Source organism: Trichomonas vaginalis, chromosome II (genome assembly GCF_026262505.1).
Source record: "Trichomonas vaginalis G3 chromosome II, whole genome shotgun sequence".
Classification (NCBI taxonomy): Eukaryota; Parabasalia; order Trichomonadida; family Trichomonadidae; genus Trichomonas; species Trichomonas vaginalis.
The window spans coordinates 10,355,819-10,378,811 of NC_067204.1; the positions used below are offsets into that span (position 1 = coordinate 10,355,819).

At 31.0% G+C, this 22,993-nt stretch overlaps 10 protein-coding genes across 10 annotated transcripts, besides 3 other annotated features; 7 read left to right on the top strand and 3 right to left on the bottom strand.

Annotated features, from left to right (window-relative positions):
• Window positions 1-119: 119 nt before the first annotated feature.
• On the top strand, window positions 120-2,015 carry TVAGG3_0519660 (ankyrin repeat protein family; the record flags this gene model as incomplete). Its single annotated transcript, XM_001325626.1, has 1 exon — window positions 120-2,015. One exon carries the CDS (start codon window positions 120-122, stop codon window positions 2,013-2,015), a length of 1,896 nt encoding a protein of 631 aa, XP_001325661.1.
• Window positions 2,016-2,110: 95 nt separating this feature from the next.
• TVAGG3_0519670 (GTPase protein) lies at window positions 2,111-3,250 on the bottom strand (the record flags this gene model as incomplete). Its single annotated transcript, XM_001325625.1, has 1 exon — window positions 2,306-2,890. The coding sequence occupies one exon, from the start codon at window positions 2,888-2,890 to the stop codon at window positions 2,306-2,308; it is 585 nt and encodes a 194-aa protein (XP_001325660.1).
• Window positions 3,251-3,387: 137 nt separating this feature from the next.
• On the bottom strand, window positions 3,388-4,317 carry TVAGG3_0519680 (threonine-type endopeptidase protein; the record flags this gene model as incomplete). Its single annotated transcript, XM_001325624.2, has 1 exon — window positions 3,606-4,307. One exon carries the CDS (start codon window positions 4,305-4,307, stop codon window positions 3,606-3,608), a length of 702 nt encoding a protein of 233 aa, XP_001325659.1.
• A 449-nt stretch (window positions 4,318-4,766) lies between these two features.
• TVAGG3_0519690 (proteasome regulatory particle assembly) lies at window positions 4,767-5,927 on the top strand (the record flags this gene model as incomplete). Its single annotated transcript, XM_001325623.1, has 1 exon — window positions 4,767-5,927. The coding sequence occupies one exon, from the start codon at window positions 4,767-4,769 to the stop codon at window positions 5,925-5,927; it is 1,161 nt and encodes a 386-aa protein (XP_001325658.1).
• A 112-nt stretch (window positions 5,928-6,039) lies between these two features.
• Window positions 6,040-6,873, top strand: TVAGG3_0519700 (cyclin-dependent kinase inhibitor 2C-related family; the record flags this gene model as incomplete). Its single annotated transcript, XM_001325622.1, has 1 exon — window positions 6,040-6,873. The coding sequence occupies one exon, from the start codon at window positions 6,040-6,042 to the stop codon at window positions 6,871-6,873; it is 834 nt and encodes a 277-aa protein (XP_001325657.1).
• Window positions 6,874-7,321: 448 nt separating this feature from the next.
• On the bottom strand, window positions 7,322-9,073 carry TVAGG3_0519710 (RNA polymerase II CTD heptapeptide repeat phosphatase protein; the record flags this gene model as incomplete). The annotated part of the gene is made up of 1 exon (XM_001325621.2): window positions 7,512-8,936. The coding sequence occupies one exon, from the start codon at window positions 8,934-8,936 to the stop codon at window positions 7,512-7,514; it is 1,425 nt and encodes a 474-aa protein (XP_001325656.1).
• Window positions 9,074-9,265: 192 nt separating this feature from the next.
• Window positions 9,266-10,306: a mobile genetic element.
• Window positions 10,307-11,263: 957 nt separating this feature from the next.
• On the top strand, window positions 11,264-12,775 carry TVAGG3_0519730 (multidrug resistance protein YPNP-related family; the record flags this gene model as incomplete). Its single annotated transcript, XM_001325620.2, has 1 exon — window positions 11,264-12,775. The coding sequence occupies one exon, from the start codon at window positions 11,264-11,266 to the stop codon at window positions 12,773-12,775; it is 1,512 nt and encodes a 503-aa protein (XP_001325655.1).
• A 76-nt stretch (window positions 12,776-12,851) lies between these two features.
• Window positions 12,852-12,889: a mobile genetic element.
• Window positions 12,890-14,069: 1,180 nt separating this feature from the next.
• Window positions 14,070-14,106: a mobile genetic element.
• A 106-nt stretch (window positions 14,107-14,212) lies between these two features.
• Window positions 14,213-15,236, top strand: TVAGG3_0519760 (uncharacterized protein; the record flags this gene model as incomplete). The annotated part of the gene is made up of 1 exon (XM_001325619.2): window positions 14,400-14,978. One exon carries the CDS (start codon window positions 14,400-14,402, stop codon window positions 14,976-14,978), a length of 579 nt encoding a protein of 192 aa, XP_001325654.1.
• A 1,028-nt stretch (window positions 15,237-16,264) lies between these two features.
• Window positions 16,265-17,593, top strand: TVAGG3_0519770 (nerve growth factor signaling pathway; the record flags this gene model as incomplete). Its single annotated transcript, XM_001325618.1, has 1 exon — window positions 16,265-17,593. The coding sequence occupies one exon, from the start codon at window positions 16,265-16,267 to the stop codon at window positions 17,591-17,593; it is 1,329 nt and encodes a 442-aa protein (XP_001325653.1).
• A 497-nt stretch (window positions 17,594-18,090) lies between these two features.
• Window positions 18,091-22,733, top strand: TVAGG3_0519780 (armadillo (ARM) repeat-containing protein family; the record flags this gene model as incomplete). The annotated part of the gene is made up of 1 exon (XM_001325617.2): window positions 18,091-22,698. One exon carries the CDS (start codon window positions 18,091-18,093, stop codon window positions 22,696-22,698), a length of 4,608 nt encoding a protein of 1,535 aa, XP_001325652.1.
• Between the last annotated feature and the right edge of the window lie 260 nt (window positions 22,734-22,993).

Consider the following 22,993-nt stretch of genomic DNA (forward strand, 5'->3'; position numbering starts at 1 on the left):
TTAACATTATCTAGTTTTTAAGAAACTATTTGGTACTAATTAAAAATATGAGATAATATGGCAAAGTCGGCGGTTCGTCTCAATTATATTTGCCAAAAATTAAATCATTTTTATTTTTGATGGATAGCGATCTAATTCTCAATTATGAGTACATTGCTGCCAACATCCAAGAGTTTATAGATGAAGGTAATCTTTATGATATTTTCGAAGAAGAAGACTTGAAAATAATTTCTTCTTATTTAAATATGACAGCAGATGAATACGACATGTTTATAGAGCGTTCTTCTTCCACAATGACACCAAAACAACTATACAAGCGTTCTAAATATATAAATGTTTCAATAAACAACAATAAGGATTTGATTACAATTCTGCAATCTGTACAAAAATATATGAGATTAGAATTGTTTAATAATGCAATCAAATACTTATCTAGTATACAGGAGCAAACAAACCAAGAATTTTTGTCACCAAAATCACAACTAAATGAAAAAGAATTAAAAATCGCCCAATTAAATGAGGAAGTGCTTTCAAAAGAATTCCAACTCAGGTTTATTGATTATAAAAATTCAACAGATTTTCAAAGTATATACGATTTCTTTTGTGAAATGGCAGAAAAAGGATATTCAAAGTTCATTGCAAAAGCATGTGAGGAAGGTCTCAGCGACAAGAAAAATGCAAATAATAATAACATACTTATTGAAGCATCTATAAGAGGAAATCTCAAACTTGTAAAATACCTTATTGAAAGTGGATGTGACAAAGAATCTAGAGATAATAAAGGCTGTACACCACTCATTCATGCATCAATTGAGAACAATATAGAGGTGATTAATTATCTAATCTCAGTCGGTGCTAACATTGAAGGAAAAGATAATAGTGAAGCTACAGCACTTCATATTGCAACACATTACAATAATATTGATATAGTTAAATATCTGATCTCAGTTGGTGCAAATATTGAAGTAAAAGATAAAAATGGATGGACATCACTTCATTATGCATCGGTATGCAACCACATTGAACTCGTTAAATATCTCATTCATTCTGGTGCTGATAAAGAAGTTAAAGATAAAATCGGATTAACTCCATTTATATATGCATCAATTAACGGAAATCTTGAATTGGTTAAGTTTCTTATCTCTATTGGATGTGACAAAGAGGCAAAAGCCGTGAATGGTAAAACTCCACTACATGAAGCATCATTTAGAGGCCATCTTGAAGTAGCAAAATATCTTGTTTCATCTGGGGCAAATATAGAGGCAAGAGATAATGATAACAGAACTCCACTACTTCTTTCGCTACTTAATGATAAACCAGAGTTAGCCAAATATTTCTTCTCTATTGGTGCAAATAAAGAGGCAAGGGATAATTATGGTGAAACCCCATTACATATAGCATCATTTTTAGGGAATATAGAAATAGTTAAATATCTTATTTCAGCTGGAGTAAACAAGGAAGCCAAAACAAGAAATGGAAATACTTTACTTAATTTAGCATCACATAATGGGAAGCTTGAAGTTGTCAAATATCTTATCTCTATTGGTGCAAATAAAGAAGCAAAAGATAAAAATGGAAGAACTCCTCTACTTAATGCTTTATATTATAAGCATTTTGAGATAGCAAAATATCTAATTTCAATTGGTGCTGACATAGAAGCAAAAGATATTGATGGAAGAACTCCACTTATGTGGGCAGCTGATAGGGGTAATTTTGATGTTGTAAATGTCTTGGATCAGCTGGCGCCAATAAAGAAGCAACAGATAATTTTGGGGTTCATACATTTATTTTTCCTCTTACACATAAAGGTGAAGAATATAATCAAATATATAATTATCTATACTTTAGATATTAATCTTTCCCAAATTGAACAGTACATCTTCAATCCCATGCCCATGTTGTTATGGCTTGCAGAACCTTCATCCCATAAAAAAGTCGACACTTTTGGAGTATCGCCTATCCTACTGCTTCAAAAATCATCACACCATGGAGATATATTAAAAATGAATCTTTGAAACAAATAAATAATTTAAATAAATATAAATGCAAAGATGATCTACTAAGATTACTCGTTTTTATTTTGAATATTAATTGCATATGTTGTTTGTGAAACGTTTTGTATTTATCAGAGTAAACAATTCAATATAGGATATTGGTGGATTCTTTTTTAAGTCGAAACTTTAAAGATATAATGTTAATTATGTAAAAAACTTTTCAAATAATTAAGCGTAGTGTGAAAACGATAAATTTAAACAACAAATTGATAAATCAACAATGCTGCTGGCGGATAAAAAAAAAGAAAAATTTAGCAGCAACCTTTCTTTTTTTGAGCATTTGCTAGATTTGGACCAGACTCTATTTTTGGTTTGGCTTTTGTAATAACTAAAGTCGCGACTTCGTTAAATAATTCTTCAATTCCTTGGCCAGTTACAGCCGAAGTATAATTAACGGTAAGACTATTGCTTTCAGCGAATTCTCTAATTTCTGGTCTTGGAACGCCGCCATCACGATCTATTTTATTACAAACTAACATTACAGGGCAAGTTGCTGCAAGATCATTCCTGATATAATTCATCCATCCAACCAAGTTCCGAAATGACTTCCTTTCTGATATATCGAAGACTAATAATATGACTTCCGCATTTCGAGTGTATAATGGCACTAAAGACCTATAAGTTTCTTGTCCAGCAGTATCCCATAAGCTCAGAGGAACTTCCTTGTCATCTAGTTTAATTGTTACTTGCGTTGTTGAAACTCCGACATTTGACATTGTTGCAGGGTTAAATTGTTTGTTATGGATCCAGTCGACAATGCAAGTTTTCCCTACAGCTGCATCACCGAGTACTGGAACTTTATGAAGTGGAGCTTCTTGACCAGGAAGTCCAAACATTTTTTTGCAGATAATAAAGTGTCAATGTGAGAAAAAAATAACCTTTATTAAATACATGATATTTTTGTGTTACAATAAGCACCCAATCACTTGATTTTTTCCTAGGCAATTGAAATTTGATTGCATTGAAATATTTTCAATTCAGTTTTTAATCGAGTTTGATAAAGTATTTTAATATTAAAATTCGAATCAGCAAATTATTTCCAAAAAAGTGACAAAAAGCAAAACGAAAAGTTGATCTTACTACTACCCCATTACTCATCCTACGCTTAAAGTTTAAATCACTAAAACTAAAACCACTGTCATGCTCTTTTTGTTATCATAAAATTTCAAGCTTTTTTGAAAAAAAAAATTGAAACTTTTTAAATGCATAATGGGAAATGATCTTTTGGATTGTTCGATGCAATAAACTTCATTTCTCAATATACACATGTATTCCAATATGCTTCATTGAAAAATTTAATTGCATTGTTTATAAACATGGATGATTTAGAAGGATTGATCTTAAACTCATAAAATATTTATCTTTAAAATTCATTTGATCTATGAATTTAGTAAATAAAATATCGAAATTAATCCGTTGAAGGATTTCCTTGTTCGAAATAAAAAGGAATGGAATTATTTGGTTACAAAGGTTATTTGAATTTAGTTCGTTTTGCTCTTAGAAAAAAAAAGTAATTTTTTTTTATTTTGTATTCAAAAAATATTAAAATGTTTAGTCAATGTATTTCTGGAGTTCTGGGCCTTCGAGGATTGTAAATGGCTCATCAATACCAACAACACCAAGGGCGATAGCTTCAAGAGAGTCACTTTCGCGAGACTTGCAATCATTTAATGCTCTTAATGCATGGCGAATAAGCTGATCACGGGTGCAGTCTGGAAATTCATTGAGATTTGTTTCGAGATATGTTTTGGCAGCCTGAGCGCGACGTCCTATAGCCTGGGCGTTATATTCCCAATGCTGGCCACTTGGGCATGTTTCAAATAAGCGTGGGCCATCGACGCCAGCACCAATCATTAAAAGTCCAACACCATATGGACGTTTTCCAACTTTAGATGTCTTCTTCTGCGATTGTAAAGCAACTGTATCAGCGAGATCAGCAACACGGATCTCAGTACCAAAGCAAAATGTGTGGTGAAGACATTCATTGCGGAGGAATTTGCAAAGTCCACGGCCGTCGGCTGTTAAACCAGAAATTGCCACACCGATATGCTGATCTATCTTGAAAATTTTAGGCTGATGAGATGAAAATTCTGATGGGGAATGCATAACACCTGCGATGACAGCGTGTGTTTTAGATTTAAGGCCAACAGTTGGCATGCCCTGTTGGACGGCCTTCATTGCATTTTCAACCTGAAGGATTCTACCTTCTGGTGAGAATGTTGTTGCGTTTTCATCATACTTGGAGCGAAACATTTTGGTAAAATTGACAAGGTCTGGTTGAACAATTATCAAAATTATCCGGATGGTTTAATTGCGATAGTATTACTATATGATATTAGAGGATAATAAAAGTCCGATAAAATGAGTAAGAATTATTTAGATTCGGTAAAAAAAATAAAATTATCAGATGATAAGTTTGTGAAAATCAATACCATCATAATATCATTGATTTATAATATGTTCTAACATTGTCAATTCAATTAGAACTATCTATCAATGATCTTAGAGTGCATAATGCGAAAAGGTAAATTTTGGCCAATAATTCTAGATTCCAAAGGAAGTGTTATGCGTCATGGTCACTTTTCGAAGAAATTGCAACCAAAATTTTATTCAGAAGTCATAATTTATCAGAAAACAAGGTGATTGCTAAACCTTATGAACCATCAGATTATACACTTGTAAAACGCAAATAAATGTCTGTTAAATTTTTTAATGTCTGATCATGAAAATCATCCAGATAAATACAGCGAAATGAGAAATATCTGTAAAGATTGCATTGATCTATATATTTTGTTGTATCAACTCAAAGTGAAAAATGAAGAAGAATTAAACTTGATTTTCGAAAAGATCAAAACAGTTCTGATTGATTCAAAGAAACTTCATCCCAAAAATATTATCGAAGACATTTTAAATATTGTTCCTTATAACAACCGCTACACATGGTCATATTTGAAACTTGCGAAATTGATATCTGATGAATATCATGTAAAAAAGGTCGGAAAGATTGCATACATATCTAATTTCCTATTTTATAAAGAATATGGAATTAAATTATACAAAGCTGATTTAATTGGAGAAAGAAAATTAGAAAATATAGATATTCTTGAAGAAAATACAATTTACAGAGCAATCATGAACAATGACTTAGAAAGATTCATCTTTTTTACGGAAAGAGAAGAATTTAATGAAAATCAACACCTTTATAGCAAATTATATCCATATTTTTTTGAAGTACCTTTACTTGAATTGTGCTGTTATTACGGTGCTGTTGATTGTTTCAAGTTTTTAAGAACAAAATTCAGCTCAGAAATAACTCAACATTGCCTAGAATCATCATTTTTAGGCGGAAATCAAGAAATCATGAGTGAATGTTTGAAATATAAAAATCCAGATAATGAATGTATGAGATATGCAATTATTTCACACAACATTGATTTTGTTACATTCTTGATGAATGAATACAATTTAGAGATTGATTTAGATTATTGTGAAAAATATAAAAATCTAGAATCATTTTTAGTTTATTTCGATCAAACTAACGATATTTACCGATGCCCTTTTTATTCAATGATGTTTAATATCCCACCCCTTTGCGAATATTTCCTTTCACATGATGCAAATATCAATGAAGATTATAGAGATGGAAAAACACTTCTTCATTATGCCACGGACAAAAATTTTATAGAAATAGTCAGACTACTTCTTTCGCATGGTGCAAATATCAACGAAAAAGATGAAAATAAAAAAACTGTTCTTCATTATGCAACATTAAATAATAATAAAGAATTTGCCGAACTTCTTCTTTCAAATGGTGCAGATATAAATGAAAAAGATAAATATAAAAACAGCTCTACATCATGCAGCAGAATTTAGGCGTAAAGAAATAGCCGAACTCCTTTTATTACATGGTGCGAATGTCAATGAAAAAAATGAATTTAATGAAACTGCACTTCATTATGCAGTAAGCAACAAGAATAATAAAGAAATGGTCGAACTTCTTCTTTCACATGGTGCAAATATCGATGAAAAAGGGTATGATGGACGCACAGCCTTTTATATTGCAACATATTTTGATCAAAAAGAAATAGTTGAACTTCTTATTTCATCTGGTGCAAATATCAATGATAAATATGATCATGGTTATACTGCTCTTCATCACGCAGTAATAAATAAAAATAACGAAATAACCGAACTTCTTCTTTCGCATGGTGCCAATATCAATGAAAAAGGTGAAGATGGTCAAACTGCTCTTCATATAGCAGCAGATCTTAATAATACAGAAATAATTAAAATTCTTATCTCAAATGGGGCAAACATCAATGAAAAAGATAAAGATGGACAAACTGCTCTTCACATGGCAGCAAATTTTGATAATACAGAAATAATTAAAATTCTTATCTCAAATGGGGCAAATATCAATGAAAAAGGTGAATTTGGAAAAACTGCTCTTCATTATGCAACAAGAAATAATAGTAAAGAAATTGTCAAACTTCTTATTTCAAATGGGGCAAATATCAATGAAAAAGATAAAGATGGAAAAACAGCTCTTCATATTGCCATATGTAAAAATTACGAAGAAATAGCTGAAATTCTTCTTTCGCATGGTGCAAATTCCAATGAAAAATATAAAGATGGAGAAACAGCTCTTCATTGTGCAACATATTGGGGCAGCGAAAAAATTATTGAACATCTTATTTTGCATGGCGCAAATATCAATGAAAAAGATAATAATGGAAGAACGGCTCTTCAGATTGCTAGAGATGAAAATAAAAAAAAAAGAATATTTGAACTTCTTATTTCACTTGGAGCAAGTATGTGACTGAATAACAAAAAGTGCAAATAACTATATAAATATTTGAAATTGTTATATTAATTGCAAAATAACTAAATTTATTTATTTACTCCTATTCAAAGTTTAATTTGATTTGTTTCCATATAATATATATATATACCATTATTTTTTATGCCTTAAATTGAGTATATTGTTGATTTACAGCTCAAATCATGAAATATTTAAAGTTTTTTAAAGCAATTAAACGCATAATTCCCATATACTACAACCTGCATATACTACAACACATGAGATTTGTATCAACTTGTATTGATTCTTATTAAGGATTTACTGTAATCGGTTTGGTACTAGCACTTTTTTCACTCAGTTTCGAGATATTTTTCCATGATTTTTATGGATATGATACCCGGTAATATATCGCTATATGATCTATCAAAATATCTTAAAAATATTTCGCCTTAAACCCCAATTGTATTATTGCAGTGCCGCCTTATAAAATAAAAATAATAATAAATAATATTTAAGCAACATATATATTTGATGAATATACATCAAAATTTGTTTTTGATTGGAAGCTTATAAAGACAATAAATACAAATACTCTATATTATACAAGTGCATTCAATAGAAATTATCATTGAAATGCAGGAAAAATATATATAAAACTATTCTTCTTCGCAAGCACAATCTTCTTCTCCACCTTCTTCCTCATCATTTCCATATCTACAGAGGCATCCTCCTTCTTCCTCTTCTTCATTTTCTGCCTCTGAATCAGTTTCTATTTCCATAATTTTTGTCATCCAGTCTGGATCATCTTTAATGTCATCGTATGTTAGTCTTTGAACGTTTCGACTTGGTTCTTTATCTTCTGCTTCATCCATACCGAAATCGAAATCTCCGGAAGAAACTTCAGCTTCAGGCTGCTCTTGTAATTCATCTGGGCCATCTGTTGGACATGGAATTCCTACGGCTGCATATGTTGATTCTTCTAATCTCGCGTATTGAATGAAACATTCAAAAAGCCATTTCAAGTAAATCACGTAAACTCCATTGTATTTCAGAGCTTTTTGAACTTCCTCGTCTGCACCACCTTCTCCTACTATTATATGTGTTGTATATGGTGTAAATGAGTCAACAACTAATGCTCCAAATTCTTCTGCAAGATAAGTGAAGGATCTGGCGTCTGCATCTGAAAGACCAGAGAAATAAAATGTTTTTCCTTCAAAAACTTGGGCTTTCCGTTGATGAAGAGTCATAATTACATGGGATTGTTCTGGATCGTAGTTTTTGTAGAACAAATCGTGAACTTCGATAAGAACTGATCGCATCTGGATCAATATATCATCTTCAACGTAATCAGGATTAACTGTAGGAGGAAAATTCGGACCTTGTCTCGTAAAGTATGAATAACGCTTGATTTGAACGAGTCCTTTAAACAGTTTATTGTCATCACAGTACCAGACTTCAGGAGAATCGTCAAGAACTAAAACTAATTTATCTGAATATGGAAATAGTTTTTTAATGTTCTTTTTATGAACAATATCTGTTCTGTTTCGCATTGCTTCTTCGCGAAGCATTGCAAAATCTTCTGCTGTACGTGAGAAAATTCGATTCTTAAATAATTTGTCGTCTGGATCAATTTTACTTAATATTGCATGAGCGTATGAAGGTAATGCGAGTGTGTATATCTGCAGGTCGAAATATGGAGCAATTGATGCTAAAAATTCCCTAACATGTGGGCGGTAACGAATAAGTAAGTTTTGATTCATATTGAATTCAAAGAAGTCATCTTCTGTTGCATGAGGGTCTAGTTTTTTAATTGCTTCGACTTCACTATGATCGCGGACTTCTGTTGTATCGATAAGTGTCTTATCCAAGTCAATAACAAGAGATAATTTCTTAGCGTCTATAAGCCTCTGTTCTTCTTGAAGATTTCTGTTCCTTGCTTCTTCAAATGAAATCATAACAACTGAAGAATTTGGATCTGCGCGAACATAATTCTTGTCAAGATATGTCTGATCCATTGGTTTACCGCATTGCACGCAAGAATAGTTAATAACAACGGAGTGTTTGCATTCTTCGCTTGACATAATTTTTTTTTTAGACAGAAATTTTGGTAGTAATCTCTGTACTCAGAGTAATGATTTTGCTTTGCGAAAAAATACTGCATGTGCCATTGTTGGGGTTTTTATTTTTGACCTGAAAATTATTAAAAGTGAGAATCAAAATTCAAGCAACAATAAATTTAATAAAATGTAATATAAATTGTTTGATTGTACTGTATTTTTAGATATGTTGTTTGGGTAAAATGCAATTTATAAATATAAAATATAATTGAAAAAAATTTAACAAGTATTATAAAAGAAATTGATAAAGTTTTGGTTGATATGATAATATTAAATTAATTTGTCTGATTTAAGGGTGCACACGAGAGGATCATGTAAACTTCAGAATTTAGAACCTTATTTTTAGGCATCATCTTGGCTACCTATTTAGGCTCGAAAAGCAAAAAATATCAAAAAATACAACTTGACTCCATTATGACCCTTTCATGGAGGTAGTTTTTATCCGCTAGTATTTTCCCTTTGAATCTCTTTCCAATTCGAAATCAAATTCAAACCTCAGTAGAAGAAAGGAAGAATCGACTTACTACGGTTGTAATACGAATAAATACATATATTTAATTATTTTTATTTACATAATAATTGTTTGAAGCTCATATTCCATCAAATTTTTAAATAAAAACATTAAAATGTTGAAAATGTTCATATATTTTAATAGGGTTTTGGCACTTTATTGAGGAATTACTACATACATAGTCGAACTGAACTTGATATTTTGAAATTTAAATTATTTATCAAAATTAAAATTTAACTTGAAATTTATAATTATTTAGTCATATTTTGCATAATTCTAAGTAGATTTTGTAAAAAATCAAGAAAGAAAAATTTTAACGTGCTTTATTTTTTCTTTTTTATAATAATACATATTATTATATAATTAACATATTCATAATGTTTCACCCTTTCAAAAATATAATCCTCCTGCTCTCAAATAAACGTACATACGGGTGGCCTCTTTTTTCAAAAAATTAAAATTTGAAATTTTGGGCTCAAATATTAGAGATTTTTTCAACCTTCAACGATATATGTTGTCTATATCAGACCTCCTTTCTTTTTGATACTTAACATTGTTCCTAAATCTTAGCCGTTAAGGCTGTTCTGAAAATATTTTTTTTTCGAAAAAATTCGAAAAAAATTCTTAAAATTCAAAAATCCCTTAATTCCTGAGGATTTTGGAAAAAAGTTTTTACATGAACATGTGTATATTATATGAAGTATATTGATAAGGTAAAAATCAAATTTTATTGCATATTCATCGAGAAAATAAACTAACGAATCCCTCAAAATTGAGAGGGTAATCCTCCTCCTCTCAAATAAACGTACATACGGGTGCACCCTTAAAATCGCGTAAAAACAGCTTGATTTATTATTAAAGCTAAAATTAATAAAATAATAGAATATTTTAGTTCTGAAAGGAGTTAAAATAACCTAAGAAATAAGCAATTTTGATTACTTATCATTTTCGATCCTTAGTTTAAAGTTAAGATTCCTATAGCTAATTCTAGGAGCACTCATGATATTGAGCTTTTTCTCAGGCTAGAAATGGTAAATGCCAACTTTCATTCAAAATACTGAATAAAATTGTATAATGCATCATAAAATACTGTAGATTACATGTAAAAAGATCAATTCTACTTTAAAATATAGAAAATTTCTCATTTTTCAAAATTGGATGGATCCAATATCATTTAATTTTTAACTAATTGTCTGAATAAAGATGCACAACAAACATAAGATAATGTCCAATACTTGATGACCTCAATCATCATAACATTCGCTCAATTTTGTAATTATCTAAAAGAAAATCAAATATTTCATTGATTTTATTAATAAACATTAATAAGTGAATCATATTCTTAACTTAAATAAAGGAGGAGATGGTTCAGCTAAAACCGTTATTTTAAATTGTACGATAAGGTTTTGAAATTAAGGTCATATTTGACTATAATACAAATAAACAATGCATTAAGAAGAGAAATAAAGTGGCCAAACGATACTTTCAGAATTTTATTAATAAAATTTATTTTAACAAAAGTGAATTGTATCAAAATTCCTCCCACACTGTTATGATAAAATAAAATTTTTCTTCACAAATTTTGAATGGTTGAAGCTAAATATCGTTCTAATTTGAATAAGCAACAACTCGTGCCAATTTTACGTTGAAGAATATAATGCCCTAATTAATAAATATATGTAGAATATGCGATTTAAATGCCATGCAAACACTTAACGTTTGAAAGGCCTTTTCAAAATTTTGAGTATATTTGGGTTAAATTTTATCACAATTTTCTTTGATGCTGGAAAGCGAACAGCACGATGATGATTATCTCCTTGGAGGTCGTCCTCCATTGGTCACCATCTTAATAATGTCGTTAGGACCCTTAGTTTCCCAAATAGTTCACGCCGCTGCTAATGTTGTTGGATCCATTTTGGTTGCTAAGTCAATTGGACAAGTTGGTGTAGAAGTTTTTGGAGCTATTTTCGTCGTTGAGTTCTTTGCTGTTGCAATTGCTCACTTCCTTTCGGCTGGACTTTCAGTCCGATTGAGTTATCTTTATGGAGCTCAGCAAATGGAGAACTGCGATCAGCTATTTGTAGATTTCATACGTATCAGTATTATGTTCGGAATATTTGTTCCATGCTTGATTCTCCCGATTACAAAAACAATGGTAGAATGGTTCGGAGCAGATAAGTTAACAGCCGAAATGTCATTGGAATACATGATACCAATTACTGGTGGCTGCGTGTTTAATATTATCTTTTTTGTTGCTTCAGGTGTTGTTCAGGCTGATGGTAGATCAGTTGAATATGCAGTTTATCAAGTTGTTTCTTTGGTTTTAAACATTGGTATTTTCGCGCCAGTTTTTCTTCTAGCTATCAAAACTCCAATATGGGGAGCTTCCTTAGCAACAATTCTTTCTGAAGCTATTCCAGGAATAATCGTAACTGTAAGAACTTTCCAAGGAAAGTATAGAATCACTCCAAAATTTAATATGTTCTTCAAATGCTTTACTCCAGAAACAAAGCATGCACTTAATATAGGTTTATCAACTCTTATCTCTCAAATCTCACTCAACTTACCTTTCTTGATTATGCAGAAATATGTCAATAATGCTGCTATAGCAATCAATGAATACGGTAACTCAGTAGCTGTTTGGGCTGTTGTTGAAAAGCTTTATCTAATTGTTGGTGGCGTATGCATCGGCTTTTCAAATGGTTTCCTGAATCCAGGCTCTTATGCATATGGTGCAAAGAATATTAAAAGAATGTGCAGATTGGTAGTTCATGGATTATGGTTATGCACTTTTACATGCGCTATTATATCTATATTCATCATTGCTATGCCTGTTCAAATTTCACTTTTGTGGTCAGATAATGAAACATTCTTAGAGATGTCAAAGGGAATTACACCAATTCTTTATTATACAGCTTTCACTTTAGGTGTACAGTATATGGTTCCTGTTCTTTTGCAAGCAACAAAGAAGATTATGGCTTCTTCTGTATTGTCAGTTTTAACATTAGTTTTGCCAGTTCCTGTTTTCAGTACTTTCCTTTATTTCACAGGAGATGGAAAGAGAAATCCAAAGAGAATATTCTATGCTTACACATGCAATGATTTGTACTCACTCATTGTTTGCATACTTTTCGCGATTAAGCCTATTAGAATGATGTATAAGGCAATCAAACATGGAATTATGGAAGAAGATGAAGAGAAGAAATCAGAGAAGCCACCTTCAGAAGACAATCTCTCTATTGATAATACAGATTCCATGGATGAACAAGATAGAGCTGCGGATGAATTGTAAAATTATTCAAATCTTTATAGTTATAAATGGAATTTATTTTATTTAAATATATCGATTTTTTTTCAAGTGCAATGTATGTTGTAAACAGAAATTCATCAAAAGTGACACCTCAGAAAAACTAAAATATTGAATTTTTGGAACTTTTGATAGAGCACGTTTTTAAATATTAATTAAAGTAAATGTATATTATGTAAAGATTCTTTTTAATAAAAAAATAAAATTTTGAAGAAGAACACAAAATCTTCTGAAAAATAATATCACATAAACTCATATTATTTTCTAATATATAACTATTTTATATAAAAATCAAATTCAATGATCTTAAAAGCGAAGGATAAACCTCAAAATTTACGAATATAATGAGTGGGAATATAATGCTTATCTATCATAAAACCATATGAAATATCAATTTTTGCTTTACGCCTAATTTTTGACGACAATTAGCAAAAAATGTTAAATGTTAACACTCAATCCGTTTGAATATGAAAAATTAAATTGACTTTGATTAAATGTTTTTATTTATCATGCAATTCTTCTTGCGACCAAAGATTTGAATAAAAGTTCAAAAAAATAAGATAGCTTAAAAAATAATATACGGTAGTGTTTACTAATAGATGAATAGTATATAAATTCTATTAAAATGGATTTGATCCAAAAAAATATATAAAATTTGATCATAAATAAAATCGTTTTAAATTACTTCTTCATTTAAATTATAACAATTATTTTTGGTTTTATATATTTTTGGGATCAAATTCATTTTAATAGAATTTATATACTATTCATCTATTAGTAAACACTACCGTATATTATTTTTTAAGCTATCTTATTTTTTGAACTTTTATTCAAATCTTTGGTCGCAAGAAGAATTGCATGATAAATAAAAACATTTAATCAAAGTCAATTTTATTTTTCATATTCAAATGGACTGAGTGTTAACATTTAACATTTTTTGCTAATTGTCGTCAAAAATTAGGCGTAAAGCAAAAATTGATATTTCATATGGTTTTATGATAGATAAGCATTATATTCCCACTCATTATATTCGTAAATTTTGAGGTTTATCCTTCGCTTTTAAGATCATTGAATTTGATTTTTATATAAAATAGTTATATATTAGAAAATAATATGAGTTTATGTGATATTATTTTTCAGAAGATTTCATTCTATATGCCTATGAAAAGTACTCTCAAAACTAACTTTTTCCTAATTATAATTAAATCTAGAATATTGTATTATGCTTAGTATTATTTCATTTTTCTCATTCAATTTAGAATTTACAAATGTCAAAAAATTGAGAGCTGTCACTTTTGATGAATTTCTGTTTATTACACAATGTAAACATATATAAATATCATTTACAAGTTGAAATTGAGTATGATTGAATTTCTTTTGGAAATTATGAAATTTGAAAGTAACAAATTGAAAATTTATGCGATTATATAGAAACTTTAAAAGCCTTTCTTCGAATACGTCAAATTGTTGACGAGAAATTCAAGAAATATTTAGACAAAGTGATTAAATCTATTACATAAACGAATCATATTACAAGAATAATAGATTTATTGGATTATTTGTAAGATTTATAAGACTTCATTTTGTCACTTTTTCTACCTGAAATCAAATGTTTCTTGTATTTTTATTCACAATCTTAGCTGATTCTCGCAGATTAGAATCATTGGTTCAAAAGTACAAAGAGCAAGTTGCAAAAGACAGAACTATTGATAAAGAAGAAGAGGCCATTCTTTGGGCTTTGGCCGAATTTGGTCAGCAATTAGATAAGACAGTCACAGGAGAAGAAGTTTCCACAGAAATTGGAGATAGGCTAAATCAAATTCTCGAAAGAGTAGACATCACAGACGCTTTGCTAAGAAAAGATTTTAATGAAATGAAATTCGAATTCAATCAGGCCAAAGAACAGATACGCAACTTAGTTGAGAGCTCAAAATTCCAAATTATGGATGAAATGGAAGCATTTAGGGACAAATTAACTATTGCTTTACAACAACTTGTTGATGCAAACAAAGAAGTTCAAAACAGGTCTGGCTCGAAAGTCAGTATTACAGCTAAGCACGTAGTTCAAAAATTACGAAACAAAGCAATTCGCCGTTCTTTGATTTTCTTTGTTGCATTCCAAGTTTTGCTTGCTTGTGGCGTAATATTCTACAAGAAGTTAGAAAGGCAATTAAGAATGCTTCTTTAATATATTTTTTTTTGTTTTCATATTTTATAAAAATCAGCTGTAATATTGTAAGAAATGCATAATATCGTTCATTTTGCTATCAATACGTGTAACATACCAACATATCGGAAAATAAATATTTTGAAAATTCTTTAATAAATTCATAAATGACTTTCTTTTAGAAAAAATGTTGCATGCTAAGTTCGGTCAACGATAGAAATTGAGTTGAAATTAATCGTCGAGGAAGTACGATTATGTAAAGTAAAAGATGTTGTGGGATTTTTAATATTATATATTATTTTATAATAAATTTTTTTGAGTCATTTTAAGAAGCACATATAATTTTTTGAATTTAAAAATTAAAGTAGTGTCAAACGAATTTATCACTTAATTTAATACTCAGATTTCTTAAAATTAATGAAAAAAGGTTTTCTGAGAACTTTTGAGAATGGTTTTCAAATTCCATTATTGAAAATATATAGGTATTGTATGAAATTCAAACTCTATATTTATTAAAATTCTAAATTTTTAATAAAATAACTTTTCAGAGGAATATGATTTTGAATGGTTGATTAATAAGTATAAAAATGTCTACGATTTTAAGGAGGAATTGTTCCTTATGAGGTATACATCATAATTATATACCTCATAAGGAACAATTCCCTCTTGATAGCTGGGAAACTTTCTCTGAATAACTTATCATTTGGAGAAAGTTTCCCAGCTATCTATTAGGAACTAAAGGCTGTGAGGCACTAATATATAATCAGTGCCTCATAGCCTTTAGTTTCTTATTAAAAACGAGAAAACTTGTTCGAAATGATAAACAATTTCGAACAAGTTTTCTCATTTTAAGGAGGGAATTGTTCCTTATGAGGTATACATCATAACTATATACCTCATAAGGAACAATTCCCTCTTGATATCCTGGATATTTTTGAATATATTTTTTTAATTAAAGTTCTCAAAAGTATTATCAAAAGTGATTTTTTAAAAATATCTCCAATTAATTAACTAATTAAAAGTATTATATTTTTAAAATTAAATGGTTTTTCAATTTTTTTGAAGGAATTGAGATACTTCCCACGACAATAAAATTGAGAGGTTTACATTATGACTGATCTTAGCATGCAACAAAAACTCATCTAGAAAATAAATGCCTATATGAATATTAAACAAATTTCATAAATTGTATATACAAAATCTCTGTGGCGATTATTTTCCACAAGTATAGCATGGTTTTTTTTCATAATGAGTGAAAAGAATATTTAGGGATTTAGAGATCCTTATTATCATTGGTAAAATTTTTAATGTCCGTTCACGACGAGAATACACATCGATATAGTGAACTGAGGAGCAAGTTCAAGTGCTACATTGATACATATAATGCATTGTATCAGCTAAAAACGAAAAATAAAGACGATTTGCACTCGATTTACAAAATGATAAAGACAGAGTTGATTGATTCAAAGAAATGTCTACCTCAAATACTTATAAAAGACATTTTAAACATCATTCCATTTAATACTCGATATACAAATTCATACTTGAAACTTGCGAAACTCATCTATGATGAATATCAAATAGAAGAGGTATATGATATTAGCTCTTCAAGCCTTAGCATGTTTTATTATAAATATGATATTAAATTACAAAATGAAGACTACGATTATGGGGATTTTTTATTTTATCTTCTGCTTCATTCAGAAAATTCAATTTTCAGATTAATTATGGATGACAACCTAGAGCAATTCATTTCATTCACTGAAAGAGCAGGATTTGATAAAGATCAACGATTTGAATTCTATTTACAGGAATTTTCCGGTCACTTCTTTTCGTTACTTGAATTATGTTGTTACTATGGATCAGTTCGTTGTTTCAAGTTTTTAAGAACAAAATTTAACTCAGAAATATCTTACAGATGTCTCAAATTTTCATTTTTAGGCGGAAATCAAGAGATTATGAGTGAATGCCTGAAATATAATGAACCATATGGAGATATCATGAAATATGCAATTATTTCACACAACATTGATTTTGTTACATTCTTGATGAATGAATACAATATATCTATTGATTTAGAATGTTGCGTTGAATACAATAATCTTGAATCATTTTTAGTTGCTTTTGATCAAAATTTTTCATTGAATCATATTGACGAATGCTTTTATTATTCAACAACGTTTAACATTCCACCACTTTGGGAATATTTCCTTTCACTTGGTGCAAATATCAATGCAAAATTTGAAGATGGATTTACGGCACTTTATAATGCTTCAAGAAACGATGAAAAAGAAACAGTAGAATTTCTACTTTCACATGGTGCAAATCCAGATGAAGAAGATTTAATTGGAGATACTGCTCTTCTTTATGCTATTTATCTTGAAAACAAAGAGATTATCGAACTCCTTCTTTTACATGGTGCAGATGTAAAACAAAATAGATCTAATAAATTACCACTTCATCGTGCAGCATCACAAAGTACTAAAGAAATTGTCGAACTTATTATTTCATATGGTGCAAATGTCAATGTAAAAGATAATTATAAACAAACAGCTCTTCGTTGTGCAATGTATAATAAGAATATAAAAGAAATAGTTGAAATTCTTCTTTCACATGGTGCAAATGTCAATGAATAAAATGAAGATGGAAATACTGTTCTTCACATTGCCGCAAAAGATAATAATAAAGAAATAGTTGAACTCCTTCTTTCACATGGTGCAAATGTCAATGAAAAAGATGAAGATGGAAGGACTGCTCTTCAGATTGCTAAAGATAAAAACAATAAAAAAGTAATTCAACTTCTTCTTGCTCATGTTAACAATTGACTGACGTTTACTAAATTTCACTTAATTTGTCACTAGCTGTACGAACAAGTCTATATGGGTACATATTGCTAGAGTTTCCTCTGAAGTTCATCAGATTTTCTTCATACTACACATTTAGTATATATGGTCTATATACAATCTATGTTCTTGAGAATATGGTCAAATTCTGGTTATCTTTAATTTTTTTCTGAATAAAGGTGACAAATCTTGACCAATTATCGAAAAAAATTTTCCGATTATTTTTTTCTCAAAAAATTTTTCTCCCCAAAAAAAGAAAAGTAAAAAACACTTCATTTTTTATTAATATCATGTCTACGAATAATGATTTTCTTTTCTGGGGTATAACCCGTGAACAATTCCTTCAGGAAGCTAAATCCAGGACGGACAATCTCCCAAATGTTCTAAAAGGTGGAGATCGACGTGAAATCATGAATGAACTGGAGTGGTTCAGTTCCGTATTGGATGGCGAGTTAAAATTCATGCTTAAAGAGTGCGCACCGCAGATTTTTATCACTCTTTACAATTATTTAACAACTCCTCCTTATGCGAAGTTTGTTTTGATTCCACAGGTAACAGACATCATGCGTATAATCTACACGACCAAAGAAATTCGCCCAACCAACATAACTTTGTCTTTGGATCAGCTTTTTCAAGCATTTAAATATAACAAGCGAAATAAAGCCAAATACTTCAATTTTGGGTTCCTCAACCACTACTTTAGTGATGAAGATAATGAAAAGCTCCTTGAAAAGTACTTACATCGCCTTGGAGAAGCAGATGATGTTCGTGATTTTGGAACTTTGTTCAGCTTGCTTCATCCGAAGTTTTTACCCCGCGTGATCGATTTCTTGATGAATATACTCAGAAATAGGTCGAATATGCACGATGTTACCATTGCTTGCAAATATCTTTCAATTTGTGCAACATACAATGAATTAGACTTCGATTTCAAGCCATACATCAATGACTTATTCAATGTCTTATACGCATCATTAGGATTCGGCTTTAATATCCTTGATAATGAATATGTTATTGATTTTTCTCCATCTTTCAACAAAGACGACCTACTACTTGGTAAATACGAAGACCATGCATTCAATTCAATTGCCGTGATACTTGCATCTCTTTTACAGAAGACAGAAACCGGATATTTAATTTTAGAAAAATTTAGATACCTGATGCCTATTCTTATTAGGTTCGTATCATCCAAGTGTTACCAGATATCCCAATTCGTCGCCAGATTCATCTTTGCAATGCCAATTTGTTATAAATTCCACAATTTAGATCCAGAATTAGCTTCTGAGGTTATCGATATATTCATTCCAACTATGACTCATATCTTATTCTCAGGAACATCGAAAACCCAAGCATCTCAGATTATCCGAAATCTCGACGACGCCGCATCGTTTAACTACAAAGCTATACGCGATAATTTCATTTACTTTGCAATCGATCATATGTTCGATTCAGAATATTCAATTCTTGCTCAAAAATGCAACAATATTTTATTTGATCTGATTCCTTTAATTTTTTCGAAAGAACATATCGAAGATTACTACAACGTCATACCACAGATATTCGCTAACATCGAAAGTCTTCTCGCTTGCGACATTAAACCAGAACCATCATCTACAGGCCGCCACATGCTTTCTATCATCTGTTCGTGCATATCTAAGAAGACAATATCAAGAGACGATATCGTTTACTCTACAATTTGTGACAAAGCTGTCACTTTTGCATCTCTTTTCATTACAACCATTTCTACGGTTAATGCGATCACGAAAACTATCAAGAAGCTTAGTTTGAGTATCGTACACAAGACAGATCCATTCTTCAGCGTTCTTCCTGAAGATGTTATCAAAGATATGCTGGAAATGGTCTCTACGAAGCTCACAAACGACCATGAGTTAAACGCAACGATCATTGTACTCAACTCCATCGCCAGACTCTATCCAGAAATAACTTTGCCGTACATTATTCCAAAATTAAAAGATTTGATCAAATCTAATGCTTACAATGAGCCATACTACTCATTGGTCATCAGCCTCGTATCGAATTCCACAAAGATGAAGCCTTATATCGATGATATCCTCGATTTCGCTTTCAATGCCATAGAAACTAACGATGAAAACGTGGCCAAACAGGGTCTTTCAATTTTGTATGCCTTCACATACTTCAAATTCCCATGTATTTCGGACTTTGACATGTTAAATCCAGATGATTCCGAAGAAGGACTCGGAAAACTCTACAAATACAACAAAGTCAAGTTGCAATGGGAAGATTACGACCCATCTATCTACTCAAAGGTCTGCAATCGTATTTGCGACTGCCTTGAAAAGAGAATTTTATCATTTGACGAAGACAAAGATGAAGCCAAGGGCGTAACCATTACCATGATCAATTTCATCAAAGTTCCCCACCAAATCAGCCTTCCTTATATACAAACTCCACTCGAAATGCCAGATGGAGAAAAAAGATTAGTCAAAGTCATGATAAATTCCATCAAGACTTTATTAGGTAAAGAGATAATCCAAACCAACATGCATTATCTCGTTGATTTGCTTTCCGGATTGAATTTGATTTCTGATCAAAGACTTGCTTCAGCTTATTACATCGATAAGTCTAAGAAGTTCGTAACTTTCGCAAGAACTACCAGTATCCAAGTGAAAAAGAACAAAATGAGGATCAGACCCTTCTTTGTCAGAAAGATTTGGCTTCACAACATCATAGAAATGAACAGGAAGCTGTTTCTTCCCGAGGAATACTCCTTACTCGATGAGGAATACCTCAAACTCTCATTCCACAACAGCGCGGACATAAGAAAGAGAGCACAGGAGTTAGTTCTCAATACTTCAAGAGAAGACAAAAATTACATTCAAAAAATTTTGGAAAATTCTTTGTCAAAACTGACAGATAAAACGGTTTTGACATCAAGAATTGACTTAATTGCCAATCTGACATTGATCAACAATGCTATGACATTTAAGCCATTGTACAATGTCCCTGAATACGTGATGAAACTGGTAGATTTCTATTTGACATTCCAGCCAGATCCAAGTTGGAAATTTTCTCAATTTGACATCGTTCAGTCAAAAATTGACATAGCGGTTATTGATTACAACAACCAGTCATCGTATACCGAATTATACGACAAGCTTCCAAAATACGAGAACGACCAGAACAGATCAAGATTCATCTGGTTGCTGGATTCTTTTATCGACAGACAAGCGACTGTTCCTGATTTCATTGTGAAGAGAATCATGGAAATGGCAGTGACACCAACAGAATCTACGTATTCCCTTGCGAAAAAGGGCCTCAAAACACTCTTGAGAAGAATTAACCTCAAACCGAAAATAATCAGACAAACAGAAAAACCAGAATTCATCGACAAAAGAGAAACTGCCATTTTCTGCCAACCGAAATTTTACAAAGTTTACGACACTTCAAATTTGAAAGTCGATGACGAAAGACTCCAAAAAGTTGCCGATTTCGTGAAGTCCCAAATCACTCCTGATTACATGGAGAAATACATCAGAGCACTCATTTTGTTCCAGGATGAAAATTCGAAGCCAGATTTGAGTGATTTCTCTTATTTCGTTCAATATTCTGACGAATCTGTCATTGACAGATTGTCACTTTTACTCGATGAATTTTTGACAGTTGACAACACTATTTCTTCAAGAGTTGCTATTGATTACTGCTTGAGTTATGTTGAGAAAACACCGAGATTACCAAAGAACATTTCTCAGAAAATTTACGAGAAATTATTCACGCCGATAATCAAATTCCTTTTGGACGAAAAGTGTCAAAATACAGGTCCAATTTTGACAAATTTGTCAAGAATTTTCAGAAGAGTTTCATGTGCTCGATTTCCATTTATTTTCGATATCATGTCCGAATATCTTAAGAAGGATTCATGGCAAACTAAAGGACTTGTCAGTGCATTACTTCTCAAGATGACACAGAGGTCTCATTATTCTGTTTTCCCTCTGATTCAGAAATTCTTGTTGGAGAAATATTTGCCAATTTTACAAGATTTAGAAAAAGTATCAGTTACAGGCTTGCATTATCCATTGATTCTTCGCTACATCTGTGAATTCAAACTCACAGGACATGGCCAAGAAGGCGATGCTCTCTTGGACTATTTCTTCAACGAGTTGTTCGATAAATGGGAAATGTGTGACAAATCACTGAAATCTGTTGAACTGATGATTTTTAATTCACCGATAATTCTGGGCAAATCTCTTGGAAAATACGTATTCCCTAGATTCGAAAGACTCTTACAGTTCATCGATGCAGACATCAAGGCATCGAGCAAAGACTTGGAATTGAAAATCATGTTGCTTTCAAGTGCAGAATTTTCAATTGATGTCATTCCGATTGAATTCTTTGAGAACATTTATAAACTTATCCCATCAATGAACTGGAAGAAGAGGGAGATCTGCTGCGGATACGCGAAACTTCTTATCATGCAGCACATCTTCACAATTCCAAAAGAAATGTTGAAATATATTTCTGAAATTTATGTCAAACCTTTCTTGACAGATGTAAATGAAAAAGTTCGTGCAGCAGGAATTGATTTATTATGTGTTTGTTTGATGTTGACATGCAATGATCCAAAGGAACTCGATGAGTTTGCAGCGAATGTTATCCAGGAAATGAGAAACACGAAGAAGGAAGGCTCATGTGTTGTCAAAGCTGCCGCATTGTTTGGATTCATTTCTATCACTAAGGATGAATATCCAAAGTGGCTTCCAGATCTTTTTGAAGAAGCAGAAATTAAATACCACGACAGACATCAGTTCTCCAGCATGTTGGAAGAATCAGTCAAGAACTTCTGGAAGAGACACCTTTACCATGATTTGCCTGAATTAGAACAATACAGATTCGCATTCTCTAATTCTTATTTCAGTTAAATATTTTTTATTTTTTATATTTCTATTTTATAATAAAAAAATCATATTATTTATTTAATTATTTTTGATTAACGAATCAAGTTTTCTGACTTCTGCACTTTATCATTCAGCATTTGCTAATATATTCTCTTCAATTGCAAATATTCAACCATTGAATTCAGCAGAATCTAATATATTAAGGCTGAAACTTAGTAATACATCAGCGTGTTATAGTGTTATTGTCAAAAATTTCATTTTTCTCATTATAACTCTTTGAAGTAAATTAACTTAAGATATTTCTTCCTGAAGTTGTTCT